At 40.9% G+C, this 23546-nt stretch overlaps 1 protein-coding gene across 2 annotated transcripts; it reads left to right on the top strand.

The window, feature by feature from the left end:
* Positions 1 to 4062: 4062 nt before the first annotated feature.
* mfsd6l (major facilitator superfamily domain containing 6-like) lies at positions 4063 to 10375 on the top strand. Of its 2 annotated transcripts, none has more exons than XM_073025944.1 (2): positions 4063 to 4116; positions 5227 to 10375. In XM_073025944.1, the coding sequence occupies exon 2, from the start codon at positions 5269 to 5271 to the stop codon at positions 7177 to 7179; it is 1911 nt and encodes a 636-aa protein (XP_072882045.1). In that variant the 5' UTR covers positions 4063 to 4116; positions 5227 to 5268; the 3' UTR covers positions 7180 to 10375. The 2 variants fall into 2 exon arrangements, with proteins under 2 accessions (XP_072882045.1, XP_072882046.1); XM_073025945.1 differs by lacking the exon at positions 4063 to 4116 and adding an exon at positions 4220 to 4424.
* Positions 10376 to 23546: the final 13171 nt, after the last annotated feature.

The raw sequence follows: 23546 nt of genomic DNA, 5'->3' as shown, positions 1-23546 counted from the left end.
AAATATTTTACATTAAAATATCACTATGCTTAATAGAACTGAAAGCCTCGTGTTTGTATTATGCACCAATATTTTAATGAAATATGCAAGTTTTAGGGAAGGTGGATGCTGATGATGTACTAAGTACCTTATCTCTGCATACCTCTATGTCAATGTACTCATTACTCTGTTGTGGATGATAGATGTGTGGTGAAAAGGTTTTGCAAAAATTGTGCATAAAAGTAGAGGAACACTGCATTATATTCGGCCCAAAGCCATGAACATTGAATTTTCTAATTTCAGGTAACCTGCACCCCCTCTTTTTTCCCCTGTCTTCCCCCATCCACCCACCTCTCACACAAGTCATTCTTTCCAACACTTCCCCCAAGCCCATCTTCTACCCACACTCCACTACTTCATCTACCTATCACCCACACACTGAATCTACCGGTTTCTCTATCCCTTCCTTCTACTGTACCATCTGGCTTATAGCTAACTCTTTACTGAAATTAAGTGTTTCCACACTTTCTGTTTTATTTCAAATTTCTGGCATTTGTAATGTTTTTTGCTTTTGTGATTCTTTAAAACAAACTATATTTTAAGTATAGAGTTTATAATTTTCATAATTTTAAAAGAAAATGAAGCCTCTTTGAAACTATCTTTCAAAATAAAAAGGATGCATGAAAAATTTTATTTTACTGACTAAAATGTTAAGAGTCAGATTTAGTCCAATTTCTCTCATAGTTCTGGATTCACTCCAGCTGAGCTGCGTCCAAACACCCATTTAATAACAAATAAATATGTTTCATTTGAACAATACATTCTCAGATCCAACTATATAAACATATAACCATATAAACAATTACAGCACAGAAACAGGCCAACTCGGCCCTTCCAGTCCACGCTGAACGCTTACTCTTACCTAGTCCCACCTACCTGCTCTCAGTTCATAACCCTCCATTCTCTACCACTTCTACTGGAAGCTCTTTCCACACAGCTACCACTCTCTAGGTAAAGAAGTTCCCCCTCGTGTTACCCCTAAACTTTTGCCCTTTAACTCTCAACTCATGTCCTCTTGTTTGAACCTCCACTACTCTCAATGGAAAAAGCCTATCCACATAAAATCTATCTATCCCCTTCATAATTTTAAATACCTCTATCAAGTCGCCCCTCAACCATTTACATTCCATAGAATAAAGACTTAACTTGGTCAAGCTTTCTCTGTAAATTGGGTGCTGAAACCCAGGTAACATTCTAGTAAATCTCCTCTGTACTCTCTCTATTTTGTTGACATCTTTCCTATAATTCGGTGACCAGAACTGTACACAATACTCCAAATTTGGCCTCACCAATGCCTTGTACAATTTTAACATTACATCCCAACTCCTATACTCAATGCTCTGATTTATAAAGGCCAGCATATCAAAAGCTTTCTTCACCACCCTATCTACATGAGATTCCACCTTCAGGGAACTATGCACCATTATTCCTAGATCACTCTGTTCTACTGCATTCCTCAAAGCCCTACCATTTACCATGTATGTCCTATTTTGATTAGTCCTACCAAAATGTAGCACCTCACACTTATCAGCATTAAACTCCATTGGCCATCTTTCAGCCCATTCTTCTAACTGGCCTAAATCTCTCTGCAAACTTTGAAAACCTACTTCATTATCCACAACGCCACCTACCTTAGTATCATCTGCATACTTACTAATCCAATTTACCACCCCATCATCCAGATCCAGATCATTAATGTATATATAACTCAATAAGAAGGAAAGACACAAACTCCAATCATCTACTTAGAACTACAAAACTACATTTATTAGGACAGAACATTGGAAGCATTTAAATACTTACCTAGGCGTGTGCGGACTGCTGTGCATCTCTCACTTGATCCAGATAGTTGGTCACAACCAGCTCCATCAACGAGGCCCCAAAACACTACCCTCAAGTGCCCTCCCCTGAATGCTGTTTCACACCCTTTCCACTGATTATGAAATGCTGTAGTAAGCGAATCAATGCAGAGCACCATCCCAAACTATCGAATCAGAACCAATCATCACTTGTCAATATTCTTCACGAGTCCTATCCCCATGTTTAATTAACTTTCATGTTCCCATGGTTGTTTCCACAGTATTTCATTCCGATGGTGTATTCTCATAGTAGTGACCAAAGCTCCTGAAGCATTCAAGGCCACAGTGGTGGTGAGACATTGGACAAACGCAAAGAAGAACCCTTTACAATGTAAATATTAATTTAATAGACCAGGCTACAAAATTCCCATTAAAAGCATCACCTTTTCTAGCTTATTTATGGGCCTGAACCATTCCTTCAAGCCAGTCACTAGCATTGATCAAAGGCACTATTGCTGGCTCCACCAGTATTGGAATGAAAGGATCTTGATTATGGAGTGATGGTCAGTAAAACTGCCTCTCAAAGACTCAGACCTGGAGTTGCCTATCTGTGCTCTGCTGGTGTTCTCCAACTTGACTATTGAAATAAAGCCAATATGAGACCTGTGGGCTCTATCAGATAGAGCAGGAGACACCTGATACAAGTAGTTTGTACTCTTTTTCCCGTGTTGCTGTGCTATGGATTTAAATTTATTGGTGCCTTTCCTGCTCTTTTGAGAGGTAACAGACCCAAGATTCCATGCAGTTAGCTAACAGTATGGCAATGCTTTGAGACCATCCATAAATTCTTCCTCTCGCTGGGTTACTGAACACCTTTATTTAAATGAGTTGAAAGCAACCTGTTTTCCCTCACTCCCCGCTGAACATCAAGGGCTCCTCGGTAGAGATCGTTAACAGCACCAAATTTCTTGGTGTTCACCTGGCAGAGAATCTCACCTGGTCCCTCAACACCAGCTCCATAGCAAAGAAAGCCCAGCAGCATCTCTACTTTCTGTGAAGGCTGAGGAAAGTCCATCTCCCACCCCCCATCCTCCTCACATTCTACAGGGGTTGTATTGAGCACATCCTGAGCAGCTGCATTACTGCCTGGTTCGGAAATTGCACCATCTCGGATCGCAAGACCCTGCAGCGGATAGTGAGGTCAGCTGAGAAGATCATCGGGGTCTCTCTTCCCGCCATCACGGACATTTACACTACACGCTGCATCCACAAAGCAAACAGCATTATGAAGGGCCCTACACACCCCTTATACAAACTCTTCTCCCTCCTGCCATCTGGGAAAAGGCTCCGAAGCATTCGGGCTCTCACGACCAGACTATGCAACAGTTTCTTCCCCCAAGCTATCAGACTCCTCAGTACCCAGAGCCTGGACCTTGTCCTGTTCATTATTTATTGTAACGCCTGCATTGTTTTTGTGCACTTCACGCAGTCCTGTGTAGGTCTGTAGTCTAGTGTAGCTTTCTCCGTGTTGTGTTTTTATGTAGTTCAGTCTAGTTTTTGTACTGTGTCATGTAGCACCGTGGTCCTGAAAAAAGTTGTCTCATTTTCACTGTGTACTGTACCAGCAGTTATGGTCGAAATGACAATAAAAGAGACTTGACTCATTCACAGTCGTCCCTGAACCCCCTTTCTCCACCCAAGCCCATAACTTCACCCTCACTTCAGGCTTCGTCCTGAACTTGACCACTCTACCTCTGGCAGCCAGGCCGACAGCAGCTGAGTGCTCACCACTCACAGGTGGCTGGCTGCCTTACTCCTGGGGTTGGTCGGGTCCTGGAGCAGGCAGGTGAGAGCGTTTCCTAGGGGTATGATCATGCCCGGGGACCTCTGGAGAGTAAACATGCCGAGTCCACGGGCATCCAAGATAAATTGCATCCTAGATGAGGATGGGAATGTTTTAACCGGGATGGTGCGCGTTATTGTTGTTTACAGTGTTTTGTTCTGGCATTGTAATACTGGAAGTCAACTTATTTTTGTGAGAAATAAAAAAAATAAAGCCGCATCGACATCGCCCAGGATGGGAAACGAGTGCACGTGGTGCCGTCACGTGAGCTCGGGGACGGAGAAGACGGGGCCCGTGAGCGCGCGCCAGGGGACGGGAGGGTTCGCGCCGCCCGCGTGGGTATAGCGCGCGCGCACGCACGCGGGCAGTGTCGAGGGAAACGTTCATTGTGACGTACGGCGCCTGCGCGCTGGTCTGAGGGCGTCTCGGCTGCAGGTTCGTGGCGGCGAGGGAGGGTCGTGGGGGCGCGAAGACTAGAGCTTCACGCCGACGGCAGGGTTGGGAGGGAAGGGCAGGGCAGCTTGCCGTAAAACGCGGGTTTTGTGGTATCTGCAAAAGGGTGGGGAGTGACTAAAGTTTTCTGGATGTCGGAGCCGAGGCTGTGAGTGACTTCTGTCAGCCCTCGGCCGAGCGCTGTTGCCCGGTGTAACCCGGCCTGGCTCGGCAGGTGCTCCGCAGACCCGGAGCCAGAAGGACGATGTTTGCAATAGCGGAACCGACCACAACACAGACCAGGAACATACGTTGGTTGATCTGTATTGTAAATTGATCGGGGTTAAGATATTTGGGGACAAAAGAGAGGTGGAGATCTGGAGCAGCAGATAAAATGCTGCAGGAACGTAGAAGTCACACAGCATTTGTGAAGGGACATAAAATCACTCCCTATGAAGGGTCTCAGCCCGAAACGAGACTGTTCATTTCCCTCCATTAGATACTTCCTGACCTTCTGAGAGCCTCCAGTAGTTTTTGTTCCTTAATGTATCTGTGCTTGCTATTTCGCAGGTGGAATGGAAAATAAGACCAACAGCAGAGGCCGCGAGTTTATTCCAAGTCAGGAGAGCCAGATTTCTTTCTAGAACAATGTAGAGTAGGAGAGGCATCTACATTGGTGAACTCTAATAATTCTCTGATTCAAATTCACTTTGAGATGAGGTTGAGGAGACATTGGATAAAGGTTTATGGCTAATAGTGGAGAAATTATTTTTATTGTTAAAAATTATGCAGGAATGTCCAACATGTACATACAACTTTTAATCACATTTATGAACTTGGCTGTTTGTGAATAATGTCACTCAGTTATATCTTGTATTAAGACCATAAGGTATAGGGGCTGAATTAGGCCATTTGGCCCATTGAGTCTGCTTCACCTGAATGGATCATCATGGCTGATCCATTTTCCCTCTAAGCTGCAATCTCCAGCCTTCTCCCTGTATTCCTTTATGCCCTGACCTATCCAGAATCTATCAAGCTCTGCCTTAAGTATATGTATGTGTTGTAAATACATAAGTATATGTTGTTAATTAATCAATGTTCCTGTTTTTTCAGATGGCCAACTAGGGATGTGTGGTGGAAGATAAAGTTTGAACCATGAAGAGGAATAAACAGTGGAACGTCAGCAAAGCACTGGCTCTTGCCAGTTCCTATCATTTTCTCTATTGTGCAGCCAAAGGCTGTGTAATTCCATTTCTTACCATATACTTGCGAGAGCTTGGATTGTCTGCACCATTTGTTGGGATTGTGATTGGAACAAAGTTTTTCATATCCTTGATTTGTACTCCCTTCTGGTCTTACTGTGCTGGACGCTATAACAAAAGAAGAATGCTTGTGTTTTGCTCCTTGATTTCATCTATAGGAATCAGCTTTCTATTTACACTAATTCCACCTGTAAATAAGGAAATTCAGTACAAATATTGTAACACAAGTATGTATACAAAAAACAATTGGAATCAAAATATAGCAGAAGACAAAAGCCACATGGGTGATTTTGCTAATACCATGCTTCCAGGAACGGTAAATATTGTTGTGACAAGTCATCCTAGTTCAGAGCTCTATAATATACACAGTACTGAAATGAAAATGAAACTCCATTTGTTGACAACTGTAGAATTGCCTATTAGAAATTCAACCAAACAACCATCTGAGAATATTACAACTTCTGAAATCTCTATTCAACCATCAGAAGAAGTGGGAAGTGCAAACAATATAGACCATCTTCAAGCAAAACAGACTCTGCCTATTAAAGGCTCTGGTTATAAAAGAACTGTGGAAAAAACTACAAAGCAATTTCCTTTGCTAAAAGATAGCAAAGAAGAAAATGGCAGTTTAGATGTCCATTTCAGTACACCAAATATTCCCCTTGTAAAAAGGGATGTTACACTAAAAACCAGCTCTGAAGATGGGAATAAAAATCAACAACTCAATTTTGCACCAAATTCTAATCTTAAAATACTCGATAACTGGCAGCAGACATTGGTGCTTATTCTGCTAGCTGTATCTTTATGGGAGGTTCTAGCATCAGCACTGGATTGGGTTACAGATGATGGGCTGTATGACTACTTGGATTTTGTGGACGCTGTTGACCGCTATGGCAGACAGTGGGTTTGGGGATATTTGGGTACAGCTGGAGCAGCTTTTAGCATTGGTATCCTTGTGGACAGGCTGGACTGTTTCCTCAATACACATATCTCAAGAAATGCTGTGCACTTCTATGCTTATGCTGCAGTACTTTTATTGGCACTTATTGTTGGAGTATTACATCCAGTACACACTGCTAAGAAAAATGATGCAGTCAACCAAACTTTTAAAGGATTGCATCTATTGGGAAGTGATGGAAGAGCTGTCTTGTATGCAGTTACGGTCTTGATCACAGGAGCTATTGGATCTACAATAAATAATTTCCTATTTTGGCAAATGCAGGACAAAGGAAGCAGTGAGGCATATATGGGTACTGCTGTGGCAATTGGGTTTCTGGCTGAGTTTTCATTTTTCCATTTCAAAGACAAAATGTTAAATATCCTTTCATTCTCCGGAACAATGGGATTTGCCCTAATCTGTCTAGCAGCTCAGCTGCTCTACTATTCATTCCTATGGTCTTCTTGGGCAGTATTGCCTGTTCAAGTTTTAAATGCATTTAGCAATAGTGCCTTGTGGTTGGCTGTTCTGAGTCAGTCTAGTGATATAGCTACTCCTGGCACTGAAAGAACACTCCATAAGATCTACCATTGGATATCTTTTGGTCTGGGTGCGTGTTCTGGCAGCTTTTGCAGTGGCTTCATTGTGAATAGTTTTGGCATAGAAAGGCTTTTTCAAGCATGCTCTGTTACTGCCATAGTTTGGGCAGTGTTTTTTTTCATTATACAATCAAAAATCCCTCGACAAAAGAGGTTAAACTACTCACGACTGTTAGCTGATACTAGTGATCTGAGTGACTCAGATGATGAGCAAAATAATGACTGGCTTGTTAAAGCTCTGAAAAATGATAACTTTTTAATGAAGTGACCAGTTTACTTATTTTGTGTTCCCTGCTGAATAAACAAATCTAAATAGTTAGCAAATATTGTCAGGTTCATTTAAGAATCCAGACCAAGTTGTGGGATAGAAATTTTTAAATTTGATACCTAGTTTCTATTAAATGAGTAATGCTATCAGATATTGCAAACTAATTCTATTTCAGGGGGCTTCTCATTCAAATAAGCACTTTTATCTGCAAAACTGCAAGATTATTTTTTAATGAAAATAAATTACGGAAAATAGTTTTTTTGAGTAACTAGAATATTTAAAATATTCCTGTAATAGAGAGTGAATGTGGGTGTAATTGTTTATGCAGTGTCTCTAACATAAAACATGCCTATGTGATGTACAGTGAACAATAGGAGGAACAGAAGTATTCTACACTGAATATATTATGATCCATACTTTCATTGTTTTAAATAGGAAAGTTATGCCATACAAAGTTCACCACTTAAAATATCAATATCTACACAAATAATGTATTTATGAAGCACTTCCACATTATGCTCTCAGGGTTATCAAAATGTCACAGCCATTGTTGTCTTTGTATCTGTCTCAGTATTCCTTTCTGCCCTTATTGAACATGTACATACTCTTGCTCACTCCTTTCTATTTGTGTGCACACCTGTATTTGTGTCTCCTTCACACCACAGTCATGCTTTAGAATGCCCTTGAATATATCTAAAGCCTACATTCAGTTTCTTGCTTAGTTGCTCAGCATCTATGGTGGAGCTTTGGATCAAAGTTCTGGTTTATCCCTTTTTTTGTGGGAATTGATGTATAATATTGTGATGGCCTTGTGGGTGGAGAAAAGCAATTGCAGTGTTTTTTTAAACAATAGGGAATTGAGACAAGTTTTCATTTTAAATGTCAAGTAGATGATTCATGTTTTTCAGTCTCTAACAAATTTTTATGCAAAGTCATACTTTGAAATCTTAGTTAGAAAATATCCATTCAAAGCTGCTAATGTATTAAAGTTAAGTACATCTACTTGCTAGAATTTTTACTGGGAGTTAAATATTGAGTTAGATCTAAAATTTTAAAAATATAACACATTGTTTGAGGTATAATTTAAGCCTGTCAGCAGATGAAAAGATGAAGCAAGATTTTTGGGTGGAAGTGTTTGTGATCAAAGTGTTCCAATAAAGGAAGTAGAGATTTAACACAGAAAAGACTTGACTAGTTAATAATATGCATGCACTAATTGCAGTTATTAGCATAATGCTGTTCAATTTTAATGTTTAATGTTTTCTTGCATTAAATGTCAGTCAAGTGTTAAAGCATATTTATATTGCACTGTTTTGCTAGTTTTGTCGACAATTAACTTTGGAGTTAAATTCAGTTGAATGGTGAAGCCATTTTAGCTGCTGATGGGGGAATTGCTTTCTCTCTTCCATCATGCAAGTTTCCTACATGTTGTGCCTTTTCCTCAACAAACTTCAGGTAACATATCTCCACAGTCCAATGAAACAAAGCTGTTTCTCTGCCAATAAGTCACATAAGCAATCCGCTTTAACGCTGATTTAAAATCAGCGTTTGATTTTAAAATAAATACTTTGTGCTTCACTGTATGCATTCCAGCTATGAAATTTTACCAAACTACTGATTTTCTAATAAATATGGCAGTATAGCTAATTTTCTTGAGTTAAATAATAGGTATATAGAGAAGTCATTTTCTTACCTTCATATCAGCAGGGAACTTTTAATTTACAGAACTTCTGAACAGTAACATTCCACATTTTTATATGCAATTTTGAAATGAGAATTTTTGCACAGGAACCTTATGCCACAGTCTACTAGCGAGCCAAGGAATAGGCAGAGGTAGATGAGGAATTTCCTTTCATTCTTCCTCAAATAATTAGCATTTGCATGTAAGTGTATGGGAGTTTTCAGTACTATTATGGTTGTGTTTGGAAAAAGGACAACTGTGTGTAACATCTGCACCATATATTTAAGAATACATTGCTAAACTCTATAATCTCCCCTTTGTTGATTGAGAACATTAATGACATAAAGGTCAATGATGCCTTAAAAAAAACCTCAAATCCCTCCATCAACAGTACAAGTTGAGGACCTTTTGTTTCTAAGGCTGAGTTCTTTAAACAATTAGTTCCTTTAGTGAAGGGAGCTGTTCTTAAATATACTTACCAGTAGTTGACATAACTTCCTCTTTTTTTAAAAAAAAAGGTTAAAAATAGTTCTGAAGGCAAAGCACCATTCTAAGGTAATCTATATTGTTGGTAGATTCAAGTGAGGTTTAGTTCTGCACCTATGCTTGTCTCTCTGTCTGGTAAGGAAGAACAAGATGTTTCTTTTAACTGTAGGAAGCATTAGCTTAAATTTAGTTGAAGTTTACTTCCATTGGTATGAGGTTGAAAGGAATGATTTTCTTCAAATTATATTAAAATGATATACTGTAAAATGTGATTTGATTTGAATAACTTTTTTTCCACTGGTAAAATAAAGCTGAATGTGCCTTGCTGCAAAAAGGATGGTATGTTTTTTCTTACCAGGTTAAAACCTGGAGTGGGTAATTAAAACTAGTTAGTAACCACTATTGTGTAATATTTGGTTATATATTCTTATGATCTCTGAAGGTTAAATATTAGTCATGTATTAGATTTATCTTGTTGGTGACTGGATATATTAATTTTAAATCATTAATTTTATTAAAATTATTTAATCCTGTTTTATTTGCTGAGTTTGTCAGTTTAATTCAACAGAAATTAACTGAATTAATAAGCCTGGTTCAGGTTCTGTGTTAGTGTAATGTTATAGGCTTAAAAAAAGGACATTAAGTGCATTTTTCAGGTATATTATCTATCTTTGAGTATCATATTGAGATTTTAACCAACAAGTATAGCATAAGCCAAGGAAAATTAGAATCAATTGGGTTCTTCCACCTTTAAAAGGCAGCTTTGATTAAAAAACTAACTTTGTTTTTTTTTCTTAAGAGTTATATTTTTAAGCAACCAGAGAAGTCACTAAGTTACATAGTTTGCCATTTTCTTTGGCTCCATGTTCTCAGCAGCATATGAATGTACATTTTTATGACTGCTAGTTACCACTGTGCAACAAAGTGAGTTTTATATGATTGTGAAATTTTATAGATTATTAACGTGGTCTTCATCTTGCTGATTGTTTTAATAAAGGAATGTGCAATAAAGTCACTTTTATAGATTTGTATCTGAGATTTATTTGAATGGAATCTGTGGATATCCTTAGTTGAATTAATATCTGGCAACTGATTTTGAAACATGATTTTCAATTTCCATTGTTTGAATGCCAAAAGGCACACCAGCAGGAAATATTTTACTAAGAATCCAGTTTGCATTTGGACCCAATTTTTTATGATTTTAAAATAGTTTAATATAGACACAGCTCTATCACATGGAAATGGATTTTGTTGGTCTAGCCAGTTATGTGTATATGATTTTTCTTGGGCAACAATAGCCCAGACTTTGAGGTACCTGTGCAGAAATCTTATGGTGTCCAAGAACTGCAGTGACTCCAGTCATCACTGAGCAGCTTGGGTAGGTATTAGTTATCTTATATTTTAATTATCTAAATAATTGTATTTTCAAATGACTAAAAGCTTTAAGTATTGTACTCTTTTAAGTTATAGTTTTTAATGGCTGTAGTTTCCTTTGAATGCCCCTAGAGAATTGTCTTTAACAATTTGCTTTACATCTAAAGTGATTTGGCTTATTCGTTTTACTTAGCAGTTGGTTCAGATGCTCAGTGTTGTACAGGTACTACAACAAACAGTAGCTAATCACAGAGAGCCCTAACAGATTTACCCTGTATGTTTGCAAAGGGTAAATTATTTCAGACAGCTACATCTTTTATGCAGCTGACAATCTATCTTCCATAAATATGTTCAATTTCTAAACAATACACAGTCATCTCTTTGATGTAAAAGCTCAGAACTTGATCCTGCTAGGCAGATCCCCCTAATGAGAATTGTACTCTGTCATCACCCCATGCTCAAACATGGTAGTTGTGGATGTGAATGCGCTTTCCCTGTGGCCCAAAGCATTGCAAAATTAAAATGGCCTAAGAGGCAACATACTTTAGCCTTTGGCTACACACTGAGGCTGTGTCTACCAAAGAATACTCCTGGAAGGAATCGAAGGCATCTCGCACCAAGCTTTGTCAACATTCTGTAGTTCGTTCAAAATGGTTTTTAAATTATTCTAATCTTTGGAGATAATTAAAAACAAAATTTTAATTAAAATTAACTAAACTAGTTGCTAAAATAATTGAAAATATTAACCTAAGCAGAACATTTTTTTAAACTTCGCAATAGAAAGTTCATAGTAAATTTATCTTCAAAGTATATGAATGTTACCATATAGAACTCTGAGCTTCATTTTCTTGTGGGCAATCACAGTAAATGCAAGAAACACAATAAAATCAGTGAAAGACTGCACCCAACAGGATGGGAAACAAACAATGTGCAACAAACTGCAAATATAAAAAGAGAAGGAGAAAAAAAAGCTAATAATAAATAAATAAATATCGAGAACAACAGATGGAAGAGACCTTGAAGGTGAGTCCATAGGTTGTGGGAACAGTTCAGTGACTGGGTCAGTGAAGTTATCCCCTCTGGTTCAAGAGCCTGATGGTTGAGGAGTAATAACTACCTGAATCTGGTGGTGTGGTCCTAAGACTGCTGTATCTTCCTGATGGCAGCAGTGAGAAGAGAGCATGTCCTGGGTGGTGGTGATCCTCAATGCTGCTTTCCTGCAACAGCAGTTCATATAGATGTGTTCAATGGTGGGGAGGACTATTTGAAGGACTGGACTGTACACACTACCTTTTGTAGGCTTTTCTGTACAAGGGCATTGGTATTTCCATACCAGGCCGTGATGCAACCAGTCACCATACTTTCCACTATACATCTAGATGTTTGTCAGAGTTTCAGATGTCATGCCAAATATTTGCAAACTGCTAAGGAAATAGAAGTGCTGTTGTGCTTTCTTCGTAATTGCACTCATGTGCTTGGCCCGGGCAGGTCCTCTAAAATAACATCGAGGAATTTAAAATTGCTGTTCCTTTCCACCTCTGATCACCTGATGAGGCTGGGTCATGGACTTCTGGTTTCCTCCTCCTGAAGTCAATTGTCATCTCCTTGATCTTTCTGACATTGAGTAAGAGATTGTTGCTATAGCACCAGTCAGCCAGCTTTTCAATCTCCCTCTTATATAATGATACGTCACCATATTTGATTCGGCCAATGGTGTTGTCAGCAAGCTTAAATATGGTATTGGGGCTGTGCTTATCCACACAGTCATAACTGTAAAGCGGTTAGAGCAGAGGGATAACCACACAGCCTTGTGGTTCACCTGTGTTGATGGAGATACTTTTGCCAATCCAAACTAAGGTGTGCAAGTGAGGAAATTAAGGATCCATTTGAACACAAAGGTATTTAGGCCTAGGATGTGAAGCTCATTGATTAGTTTTGAGAGAGATAGTATTGAATGTTGAGTTGTAGACAATGAAGACCATCCTAATGTATGCATCTTCACTGTCCAGATGTACTGGGGTTGAGTGAAGCACCAGTGAAATGCCATCTGTTGTTGACTTGTGACAGGAGGCAAATTGGAATGGATCCAAGTCGCTTCTCAGGTAGGAGTTGATATGTTTTATCACCAACCTCTCAAAGCACTTCAATACAGTGGATGCAAATGCTGCTGAATGATAGTCATTGAGACAGGTATCCACATTTTTCTTGGGCACCAGTATCATTGAAGTCTGCTTGAAGTAGGTGGGTACCTCAGACTGCCGAAGTGAGAGGTTAAAGATGCCGGTGACACTCCAGACAGTTGATCAGCACAGGTCTTTAATACTTGACCAGGCTGGATGCTTTCCATGGGTTCACCCTCCTGAAGGATGCTCTTACATCAGCCTTAGAGACTGAAATCACAGTACTCTAAGTGTGGTCTCACCAGAGATTTGTAGAGTTACAACATGACCTTTCTACTCTTGAACTCAATCCCCGTATTAATAAAGCCTAGCATCCCATATGCCTTCTTAACTATCCTACCAACCTGTGCAGCGACCTTGAGGGATGTATGGATTTGAACCCCAAGGTCCCTCTGTTCATCCACATTCTTAAGTAACTGACCATTAATCCTGTACTCACCCTTCTGGTTTGTCCTTCCAAAATGCATCACCTCACACTTATCCGGATTGAACTCCATCTGCCACTTTTCTACCCAACTCTGCATCCTGTCTATATCCTCTTGTAACCTTCAACAACTAACAGCTCCATCCACAACTCCTCCAATCTTCATGTCATCCGCAAACTTACTCCCCCATCCTTCCGCCTCTTCATCCAGGTCAAAATAAAAATCACAAAGAGCAGGGGTCCCAGGACAGATCCTTGTGGCACGCCATTAGTCACTGACCTCCAGGCAGAACACTTTCCTTCCACTACTACCCTCTGCTTTCTTCCTGTAAGCCAATTTTTTATCCAACAGCCAAGGTTCCACTGATCCCATGCCTCATGATTTTCTGGATGAGTCTCTCGTGTGGGGACCTTGTCAAATGCTTTGCTAAAATCCATGTAGACCACATCTGCAGCCCTACCCGCAATTTCTTTTGTTACCTCTTCCAAAAAACTCAATTAGGCTCGTGAGGCACGTCCTTCCCTTCACAAAGCCACGTTGAATATCCTTGAGTAGACTGTACTTCTCCAAATGCTCATAGATCGTATCCTTAAGAATCCTTTCCAATAGTTTGTAGACCACCAACATAAGACTCACCAATCTATAGTTCCCAGGATTCTCCCTATTACCTTTTTTAAACAAGGGAACTATATTTGCCATTTATCAATCCTCCGGTACCTCCCCTGCAGCCAAAGAGAATTCAAAGATCATAGCTACTGCTCCAGCGATCTCTTCTCTCACTTCCCACAGCAACCTGGGGTATATCACGTCCGGCCCTGGGGACTCATCAATCTTGATGTTTTTAAGAAGATCCCACACTTCTTCCTTAATCTCCACATTGTCCAGCACACAGGCCTGTCTATTTCGACCTCACTCTGATCAAGGTCCTTTTCACTTGTGAATTCTGAAGCAAAGTATTTATTTAGGACCTCCCCAACCTCCTCCGCCTCCAGGCAGATGTTGCCTCCTTTATCCTTCATCTAAGATGTTACACTCATCTAAGACTGTTCTTATAAAGTCTGTGGCGACTGTGGTGTATTTGTTCAGACCCTCTGAGTCCTTGAATATGGCTCAGTCTATCGACTCAAAGCAATCCCACAGCTGCTCCTCAGCCTCACAGGACCACCTCTTTGTTGTCCTTGTTTCTGGAACCTTGCTCTTTACCACTGTCTAAGGTAGGAGGAGGGCAGCTAAGTGATTAGATTTCCCAAAATGCAATCTGGGCATGTGATGGTGAGCATTTCTAATTGTAGTGTAACAGTGGTCGAGTGTGTTGGGATCTCAAGTGCTGGTAGTGATATGTTGATGATAATTGCGCAGGGCTTTCTTCAACCAAGCCTGAATGAAGTCCTTGACTATGATTTGAAAGGTGTCAGTGCAGGCTATTTCTTATTTGCTGATCAAGTGCTTTTTAAAAAAAAAACATCTGCCTTTAGCAGTATATAAACTGTGGTAACGATCACCGAAGAAAACTCTCTTGGAAGTAGAACAGATGACACTTAATCATCAGATGTTCCAGGTCAGGGAAAAAGAGTGCAACAACTCCATTGTGTCTGAAAGGAGTTTATCATGAAATGCAGACCCCCACATTTTGCTACCTTCAAGTGAGCAGCCCAGTCTATCTGGTGTATTAAGAAGCTCTTGGGTCTTACCAACATATCTGGCATGTCCGGAGTGAGCCATGTCTCCGTGAAACATAGAGCATAGCAATTCCTTATTTCCTGCTGATACAGCAATCTTGCCCTTGGGTCCTCAATCTTGTTCTCCAGCAACTGTACATTTGCTAACAATGTGCTGGGTAGAGAGTTTCATTCCTTGGTGTTTCAGTTTGGCTTGGCGACCTCCCCTCTCCCTCTCTTTCAGCTGTGTCCATGCACCTTTGTCTGCTTAAAAGTGCCGTGCGTGCATGCTTGAGAGTTAAATCTACCAAGTCCTTCAGAAGATCATGGAGTTCATTACAGCAGTTTACAAGTGCATTAGTTAATGGAAATTTCAGGCTGTAGATTGCAGTGAGAGCAATTCAAAAGAAGTCAAGTTTATTATAATTTCGACCATAAACTGCTGGTACAGTACACAGTAAAAATGAAACAACGTTCCTCCAGGACCCTGGTGCTACATGAAGCACAAAACTACGCTAGACTGTGAGATGGCACAAGGCTACACTAGACTACGTAAAACATAAAAACTGAGAAGTACATAATCCTGTTAGGCAAAACAGGCCTGGTTTGTGGAAGACCAATAATTCCCATTAAGATGAACAGGATCTTATGTAGAATAGTATTCCACCTGCATGATAATGGAGACTCTTATAATCTGTTTAGATAAAAGACAGAAACCCAGGAGTGTTATAAAACATGATAAACTTTGACAAAGTTTTATAGATGTGCGGTGGAGAGTATATTGACTGGTTGCATCTTGGCCTGGTATGGAGTACCAATGCCCTTGAATGGAAAATCCTACAAAGAGTAGTTGATGTAGCCCAGTTCAACATGGGTAAAGCTCTCTCCACTATTGAGCACATCTTCATCAAGTTCTGTCACAGATTCTGATGCAGAATTCATCATCAAGTACCCCTACCACCCAGCCATGCTCTCTTCTCACTGCAGCCATCAGGAAGTTATGGAGCCTCAGGACCCACACCATCAGGTTCAGGAATAGTTATTACCCCTCAACCATCAGGCTCTTGAACCAGGGGGGATAACTTAACTTCACTTGCCCAGTCATTGAACTGTTCCCCCATCTAAGGACTCTTCATCTCATGTTCTCACTATTTATTGCTTATTTATTATTATTTTCTTTTGTGTTTGAATTGCTTTTGCACATTGGTTGTTCATCCCTCTTGCTGGGGGTGGTCTATTGATTTTATTGTGTTGCGTGGATTTACTGTGTATGCCCGCAAGAAAATTAATCTCGGGTGTATATGGTGACATATTCTGTATGTACTTTGATAATAAATTTACTTTGAACATTGAAATGTAGGCAATGCGATTCTAGTGCAGAGCAAACCAAAATTTGGTGCAGTGAGTTGGCATACGAATCAGGGACTACAGTATTTATTGCCATGTTTGAATCAGGTAAACACTGATGGTCTGAATTACGTTGAATATGAAAGTCTTTCAGCTGAGCCTCTAGAATACAAGTCTTATTAGGAATAATGGAAAGCTCAGGGGTTAGGTTTCCCATGATCAAAGTCAGCAAATATGAAGTGAGATTGATGAGAAGTATTGCGAACATAGTGACAAAATGAACCATTAAAACTGATAATTTGTTATCCGTGCATTCAGAAATCCCAATGGTTTGGTGCCTAGTCATCTGGTGATGTTTTCTGTTTTCCTTTTAAATGCACCTGGGTTTGTTTCTCATTCTTCACTGAAACTCACCAAGGCTCTGTTTCCTACACTTCTATAAAATATACTGGTGCTCATTTTCTTGGACTCCCTATAAACTGGATTTTTTTTTAAATGTTACTGTGTTATTGTAAACTAAATTTAATTTTGGTACACCATCTTAGCTTAAATAGCCTTGTCTAAAGTAGTACTCATTCCAGAGGACAGGAGAACTTCCCTTTGTTTCTTTACAACCAGTTATTAAGATGCAATTTGCCCAGAAAACTAAGGCTTTATGGCAAATATTTTAAACCAGTTCAGTGCCAAAAATGAGCCAGTTAATATAGTTAAGGAGCCTATTCATGTCAACTGCCTTCCCTTTCTTTCCTTTCCCATTCTGTCTCCTGTAACTAATCAAAGAACTGAGAAATATCCTGTTCCCACCCAGCAAATTTACTACCTGCAGCCCTACAGCAGCCAGTAAATCCATCTCACTTGTCTCCTAAATGCTAGTTTTAATGTACTAATTGTCCAAGAATAAGTGTTCCTGACCTTGGGAGGACCTGAATATCATGTAATTTACTAGTGCAGTTAGTGCAGTAAGTTCGAAGTTTTGAGTTGAAGCCCATACTTTCTAAGCACTGGTCAATCATGATCTATATTCCAATTAAGTTAAAGCTGTTCTGCATTTTAAACTCATGTAATCTGTAAGAATCTATCAAGCTCAGTTTTGATTTTTGATAACCAAGAGTCTTTTGAGAGAGTGTTCCAGATTCCTACTGGAGGAAGTTGAGGGATCCTGTGATTTTCTGATCCACAGGTTCTTTACGGAGTCTAAGCATGAGTGAAAACTTGTTACTTCATTATCATTTATTTGGAAGATTAAACAAAGACAAGATACAGAACACATGAAACTAAAAGCAACTTAAGGCAAAGACAAGATGGTGATTTTTGTGGAGATTTTTATACTGAGTAAGGCAAATTCCTGAGATAAGGAAAGGGTTGATTAAAAGATGCACAGTCACAGCACATGTGTCATGAGCTAACACTTAGCCAATGAAAAATGAAAAGGTGATAAACGGTTATGTAACTGCTGTACTGCATTGCATCCAGTAGGTGGAGACATACACCAGATATTATGAAAAACACAGGTTAAACTGTTCGTATAACTACAATTGCTTAAAAAATATTAATTCAGCTAATACCTTATTAAAAAAATAAAAACAGCTCATTCCAACAAACTTTTCAAGTCAGGCAGCATCTCTGATGGCTGAGATGGCTGACATTTTGGGTCGAGATCCTGCATCAGGACTGAGTATAATCCGGAGATAGCCAATATGGAGGTGGGGGGGGGGGGGGGGGGGGGCGCGGTTGAGGCAGAAGTTGGCAAGTGATAGATGGAATCAGATAAGGCAAATGATTAGTAGATAGAGGTGGGATGGGAGGATGGAGGCAGAGGTAGGAAGGAGATAAGCGGAGGCAACAAATTGCTTCAGATCTTGGGAGGTGATAGGTGGAACTAGATCAAAGAGGGAAATTAGGTAGATGGAACCACTAGGGGATGGGAATGGAGCTGGGTAATAGTAGACAAGGTGAGGGATAAGAGAACCTGGTGGGATTAAAAAGAGAGAGGGAAATGAACGTGGGGTTTTGTGTTCCTTGATCCCAGAAAATTCAAAGTTCATGGCATTGGATTGTAGATTATGCTGGTGGAGTATAAGGAACAGTTCGACCTTGCATTTTGCCTCACTCTGGCAGTAGAGAATGATAAGTACAGGCAGGTTGGTAAGGGAATAGGAAGAGGAGTTGAAATCAAGAGTGCAGAAAGTAGTTATGTTGTCTATGCTTGTTTTTACCAATGTAGAGGAGGTCACATTGGCAGCTCCAAATGTTATAGACCATTGCATATGAATATTTGTCTCACTTGGAAGGGTGATAGTTCAGGAGGAGGGTTCTGCCTGGTGCATCTCCTGCAGTTGCAGGAGAAAGTGCCATGGTAGGAGTGGCTGTTGAGCGATGAGCAAACTGGGGAATCATCGAACGAGTGCTCTATGCAGAAAAGGGGTGGGGAACGGAAGAAGTGACTAGCTGGGATCACATCGCTGCTGACATAAATATCAAAGATTGATGTGCTGGATGTGATCACCATTAGGGTGATAGGGAAGGACCAAGGGAACTCTGTCTCTTCTCTTTTGAGGACATGGAGTGAGAGCAGAAGTGTGGGAAATAGAGGCGATGCGATTGAGGGCTCCACTAGAGAGGAACCCACATTTCCTGAAAAAGGGACATTGCAGATGTTCTTAAATGGGAAACCTTCTCTCAAGAATAGATGTGGAATTGGAAAGAATGAAAGAAAGGAAGGCATTCTAACAAAAGGCAGGTTGTGAGGGGTTGTAGTCTAGGTAGTTGTGGGAGTCAGTGGATTTATAGTAAATGTCATTTGAAATGGAGGCAGAAAGATAGGAGGTGCCAGATCCTCCCTATACACTCTTCATCCAGATCTGAAATATGTTATCCTTCTGCTTCCATGGATGCTGCCTGAACTGCCAATTTCCTCCAGCTGAGCGTGTTTAATTTTTTGCTTCATATTCAACATCTGAAGACTCCTGTGTCTCCAGGTTCCCATTTTTACTGCAGGAAGGGTCTATGATATTTGCCAAGCTCCACTTGTAATTTCCAGTCCGTTGAGGAAAAAAATTCTCCCCGCACAGTTAAGTCAGTTAGTCATGTTAATTTATATCAGCCTCTAATTTTCTTTACCTGAGGCTTTATTTTGTAAACTTTTCTCACAATTCAGTCTTGCTAATTGCACACCCATGATATTGCTTCTAATGAAGGATATAAATTAACTATTATACAAAATGTTAATGTTTTCTTCCCACAGCTGCAGCTTGATGAGTATTTCTTACATTTTATTGTTTTTTATTCCTCATAAGTGTTTTTTCCTGACACTTGAGTGTTGATGAAACATGTTCAATTGAGGCCTGTATGTCAATAAATTCCAAAGCAACATTTGATATGGCAGCAACCATTATAGTTTTGAGCATCTTCCCTAGAAAATCAGTTATTTAAAATGGTTTGTAGATTTGTTTATTTCCTCTAGAAATGTAATTCATTACCTATTGACACGGTAAAGTCTTGTGTGAGTTATGAAGTCTGAGATCAAAGTTGCTTGATTACTAAATATATCCATTTGATTATAAATCATGTTTTAAGTCATTCTTTAGAAATTTACTTCAAAGTTCAAAGTAAATTTATTATTAAAATGCATACTGTATATGTCACCATATACAGCTCTCAGATTCATTTTCTTGCAGGCAATCACAGTAAATACAAGAAACACAATAGAACCAATGAAAGACCATACCCAATAGGACAGACAACCAACGTGCAAAAGACAACGAACTGAAAATCCAAAAAAGAAAGGGAAAAAAAAGCATTAAATATTGAGATCCTAAGAAGAAGAGACCTTGAAAAGTGAGTCCATAGGTTGTGGGAATAATTCAGTGATGGAGTGAGTGAAGTTATCCCCTCTTGTTCAAGAACCTGATGGTTGAGGGGTAATAACTGTTCCTGAACCTGGTGGTGTTTGTCCTAAGGCTCCTGTACCATCTTCCTGATGGCAGTAGCGAGAAGAGAGCATGGCCTGGGTGCTGGGGTCCCTGACGATGGTTGCTGCAGGATTTAACATTTTTAAGATTCAAGTTTGATGAATGTTGTTTCCCATACACAAGTGTAAAGAGAACAGAATAGTTACTTCTCCAGATCCGATGCAACACAAAAAAAAACACAAAAAGAAACAGAATAATAATAATTTAAAATATACAATAAATTTGGAGCAGCATGCACAAAATGCCAGAGGAACTTAGCAGATCAGGCAGCATCTATGGAAATGATGAAACAGTCAATGTTTTGGACTGAGAAGGAAGGGGGAAACAGCAGTCTAAAAGGTGGATGGGGAGGGGAAGGAGGATGGCTAGAATATGATAGTTGATGCCAGGTGGGTGGGAAAAATAAAGGGTGGAGAGGAAGGAATCTGATAGGAAAGGAGTGTGAACTGTAGGAGAAAGGGAAGGAGGAGGAAACTCGGAGGTGATAGGCAGCTGAAAAGAGGTAAGAGGCCAGAATAGGGAATAAAAGTAGAGGGAAGGGGGGAGGGATTCTTTTAAATGGGATGAAAAATCTATATTCATGCCATCAATTTAGAGGATAACTAGATGGAATACAAGGCATCACTCCTCCACCCTGAAGGTGACTTCATCTTGTTATGCCGTTGGCCCCCTCCTTTGTGAAAATCGCAAGAACTCTAGTTAAGGGGGGTCAACTGACCCAAAAAGAGAGAGAGACCATGTTCTCCCAAGAAGCAGAATGAAGGTGACTTTGACTATTGTCTCATGGAGACCACGTGAAAAGCCCTCGGGCAAAGTGGGCTGGTTGAGAGAGAGATCGCATTACCTGCAACTTGATTGACACCTGCGATCCCGTGAAGAAGTATAAAGGCGGGTCTGAGGGGAGGACCCTCAGACGCACCCAGGAGACACCAAGGAAACACGATATCGATTCCCGTGGGAGCGGGACGCCATTTTGAAGGAAGCCACGTGCGTTAGATTCCGAATTTGAATCTGTGGCTAAAACCAACGAAAGACTGCTTTTAAATAACAACGGGGAAGTCTGCTCCCCTGATTCCAAGGATTTGCTCTGCCAAGACGACGGGCAAGTGTTCATCTTTTCTAAATCACCTCTTTCTCTCTACAACGTAAAAACCTCAGCGGGTTCCCAGAAAGGAAAAGCCTGCAAACTTCTGAGTGACTCTTTATATTTCCGTTGGACTCAGTATTAACCCCTAGACAACTGTAGAGCTTATTTCTGATTGATTATGGTTACACCGGTGTATTAGATTGAGTTTTGACGATGTATATGATCTGAATGTTTTGTATTACCCATACGTTTGTGCCCTTATTGAATAAAACACTTGAAAATAGTAGCATCCGACTCAGCTGATCCATCTATCTTTGCTGGTAAGTTACCTGGTTACGGGGTTTACGTAACAAGTGGGGTTCTCGTCCCGGATTTGAAACCAAACGGGAGGGTCAGTGAATCGGGCTGTAAGTCCAAACTTAAATCTGGTTACGCAGGTAGCCAGACGGGAAACCAGCAAAGATGGATGTGGGTGAATTTATGAGAGACCCGACGGTAGAGGCGCTAGGGAAGGCTACAAAATCAGACTTGGTAAATTTGGCGCAGGCGTTAGACCTCACAGCGGTGAAGCCAGCAATGAAAAGCAGGAAGTGCGAAGGGTCATACACCAGCATTACGTTGGGAAAAAGGTGTTTGCAGCTGAGGATTTGGAAAATATCCCCGAAAAGAGATTAGCGAGTGGGACAGATCAGGTAGAGTTGGAGAAAGCAAGGCTGGACCATGAGCTTAAAGTAAAGCAGCTAGACGTAGAAGCAGCTGAGAAAGCTGCGGAGAGAGCTGAGAGGGAAAAAGATGCCGAGAGAGCTGAGAGGGAAAAAGATGCCGAGAGAGCTGCGAAGGAAAGGGCTGTGGAAAGAGAGCATGTGTTCAAACTAAAGGAATTAGAGATAAAGCGGGATCGTGAACTCCAGCTAAAGCAGCTAGAAGTAGAAGTAGAAGAGAAAGAGAAACAAAGGAGCCATGAATTGGAGCTGAACAGGCGAAAGCAAGAGCGAAGAGATCAAGGGGAAGAGAGAGAGGAGGGGTTTGATGTTAGCCGGGCGTTGAGGTTGGTCCCCCCGTTCGAGGAGACGGATGTTGATAGTTATTTCTTGATTTTTGAGAAGGTGGCAAGGAATCAAAAGTGGCCCAGAGAGCAGTGGGTGGCGTTGTTACAAAGTGTGTTACGAGGGAAGGCACAGCGGGTATATGCCGCGCTGCCCCCAGAAAGGGACGGAAATTATGCTCAAGTAAAGGAGGCCATTCTCCGAGGTTACGAGTTAGTACCTGAGGCGTATAGACAAAGGTTCCGAAATTTAAGAAGAGGGTGGAATCAAACATATATCGAGCTAGCCCATGAGAAGGGTGTGCTCTTGGACCGTTGGAGCACAGCTGAAAAGGTGGCCGAGAACTATGGGCGTCTCAGAGAGTTAATTTTGATTGAGGAATTTAAAGGTTGCGTTCCGGAAGAGATTCGAATGTATTTAAATGAGAGGACGCATCAGTCCATCTCAGAGATGGCTAGGGTCGCAGATGAATATGCCCTAACCCACAAGACAAAGTTTTCCTCGCCAAAAAGTTACCCTAGAGACCGTCGGAATGATAGGGAAAGTCCGCCGGCTGAGGCGGAGATCCCACCGGGAGCTAGCAGAAAAAGTGAGGATAACAGACAGGAAACCTGGAGATCTCCTGGTTTAACCTGTTTTAATTGTGGGAAGGTGGGTCATATCGCATCAAACTGCTTTGCTCCGAGAAAGGAGCCAGAGAGGGAGAGAGCAGCGACCCCTATCGGGCGTGCAGTGGTAATCAGGAAATGGACAAGAGGGCCCCAGGTAGATGGAGTACCGGAGGGGCGGGAGACATTTAGTTCCGAAGGAACCGTGTCTTTGAGGGAAGGGGACCCCCCCATCCACGTACGAATTTGGAGAGACACGGGGGCAGAACTATCGTTAATTAGCCGTAACGTGTTAAATTTCGGCCCTCGGACGGGGAAGGTTCCCCTGAGAGGAATCGGGAACCAGACCGCGGTCGTGCCTTTGCATAGGGTCTTTCTCGATTGCGAGTTGGTGTCGGGATCTGTGGAGCTAGGAGTCCTGCCGGAGTTACCGGGGGAGGGCGTGGACCTCCTGTTGGGTAATGACCTCGCGGGTGGGAAGATGGGAACCGCCCTGATAGTTGA

The sequence above is a fragment of the Hemitrygon akajei genome, chromosome 22, assembly GCF_048418815.1.
Source record: "Hemitrygon akajei chromosome 22, sHemAka1.3, whole genome shotgun sequence".
NCBI classification, from domain to species: domain Eukaryota; kingdom Metazoa; phylum Chordata; class Chondrichthyes; order Myliobatiformes; family Dasyatidae; genus Hemitrygon; species Hemitrygon akajei.
This window is presented reverse-complemented; position numbering and strand designations above follow the sequence as displayed.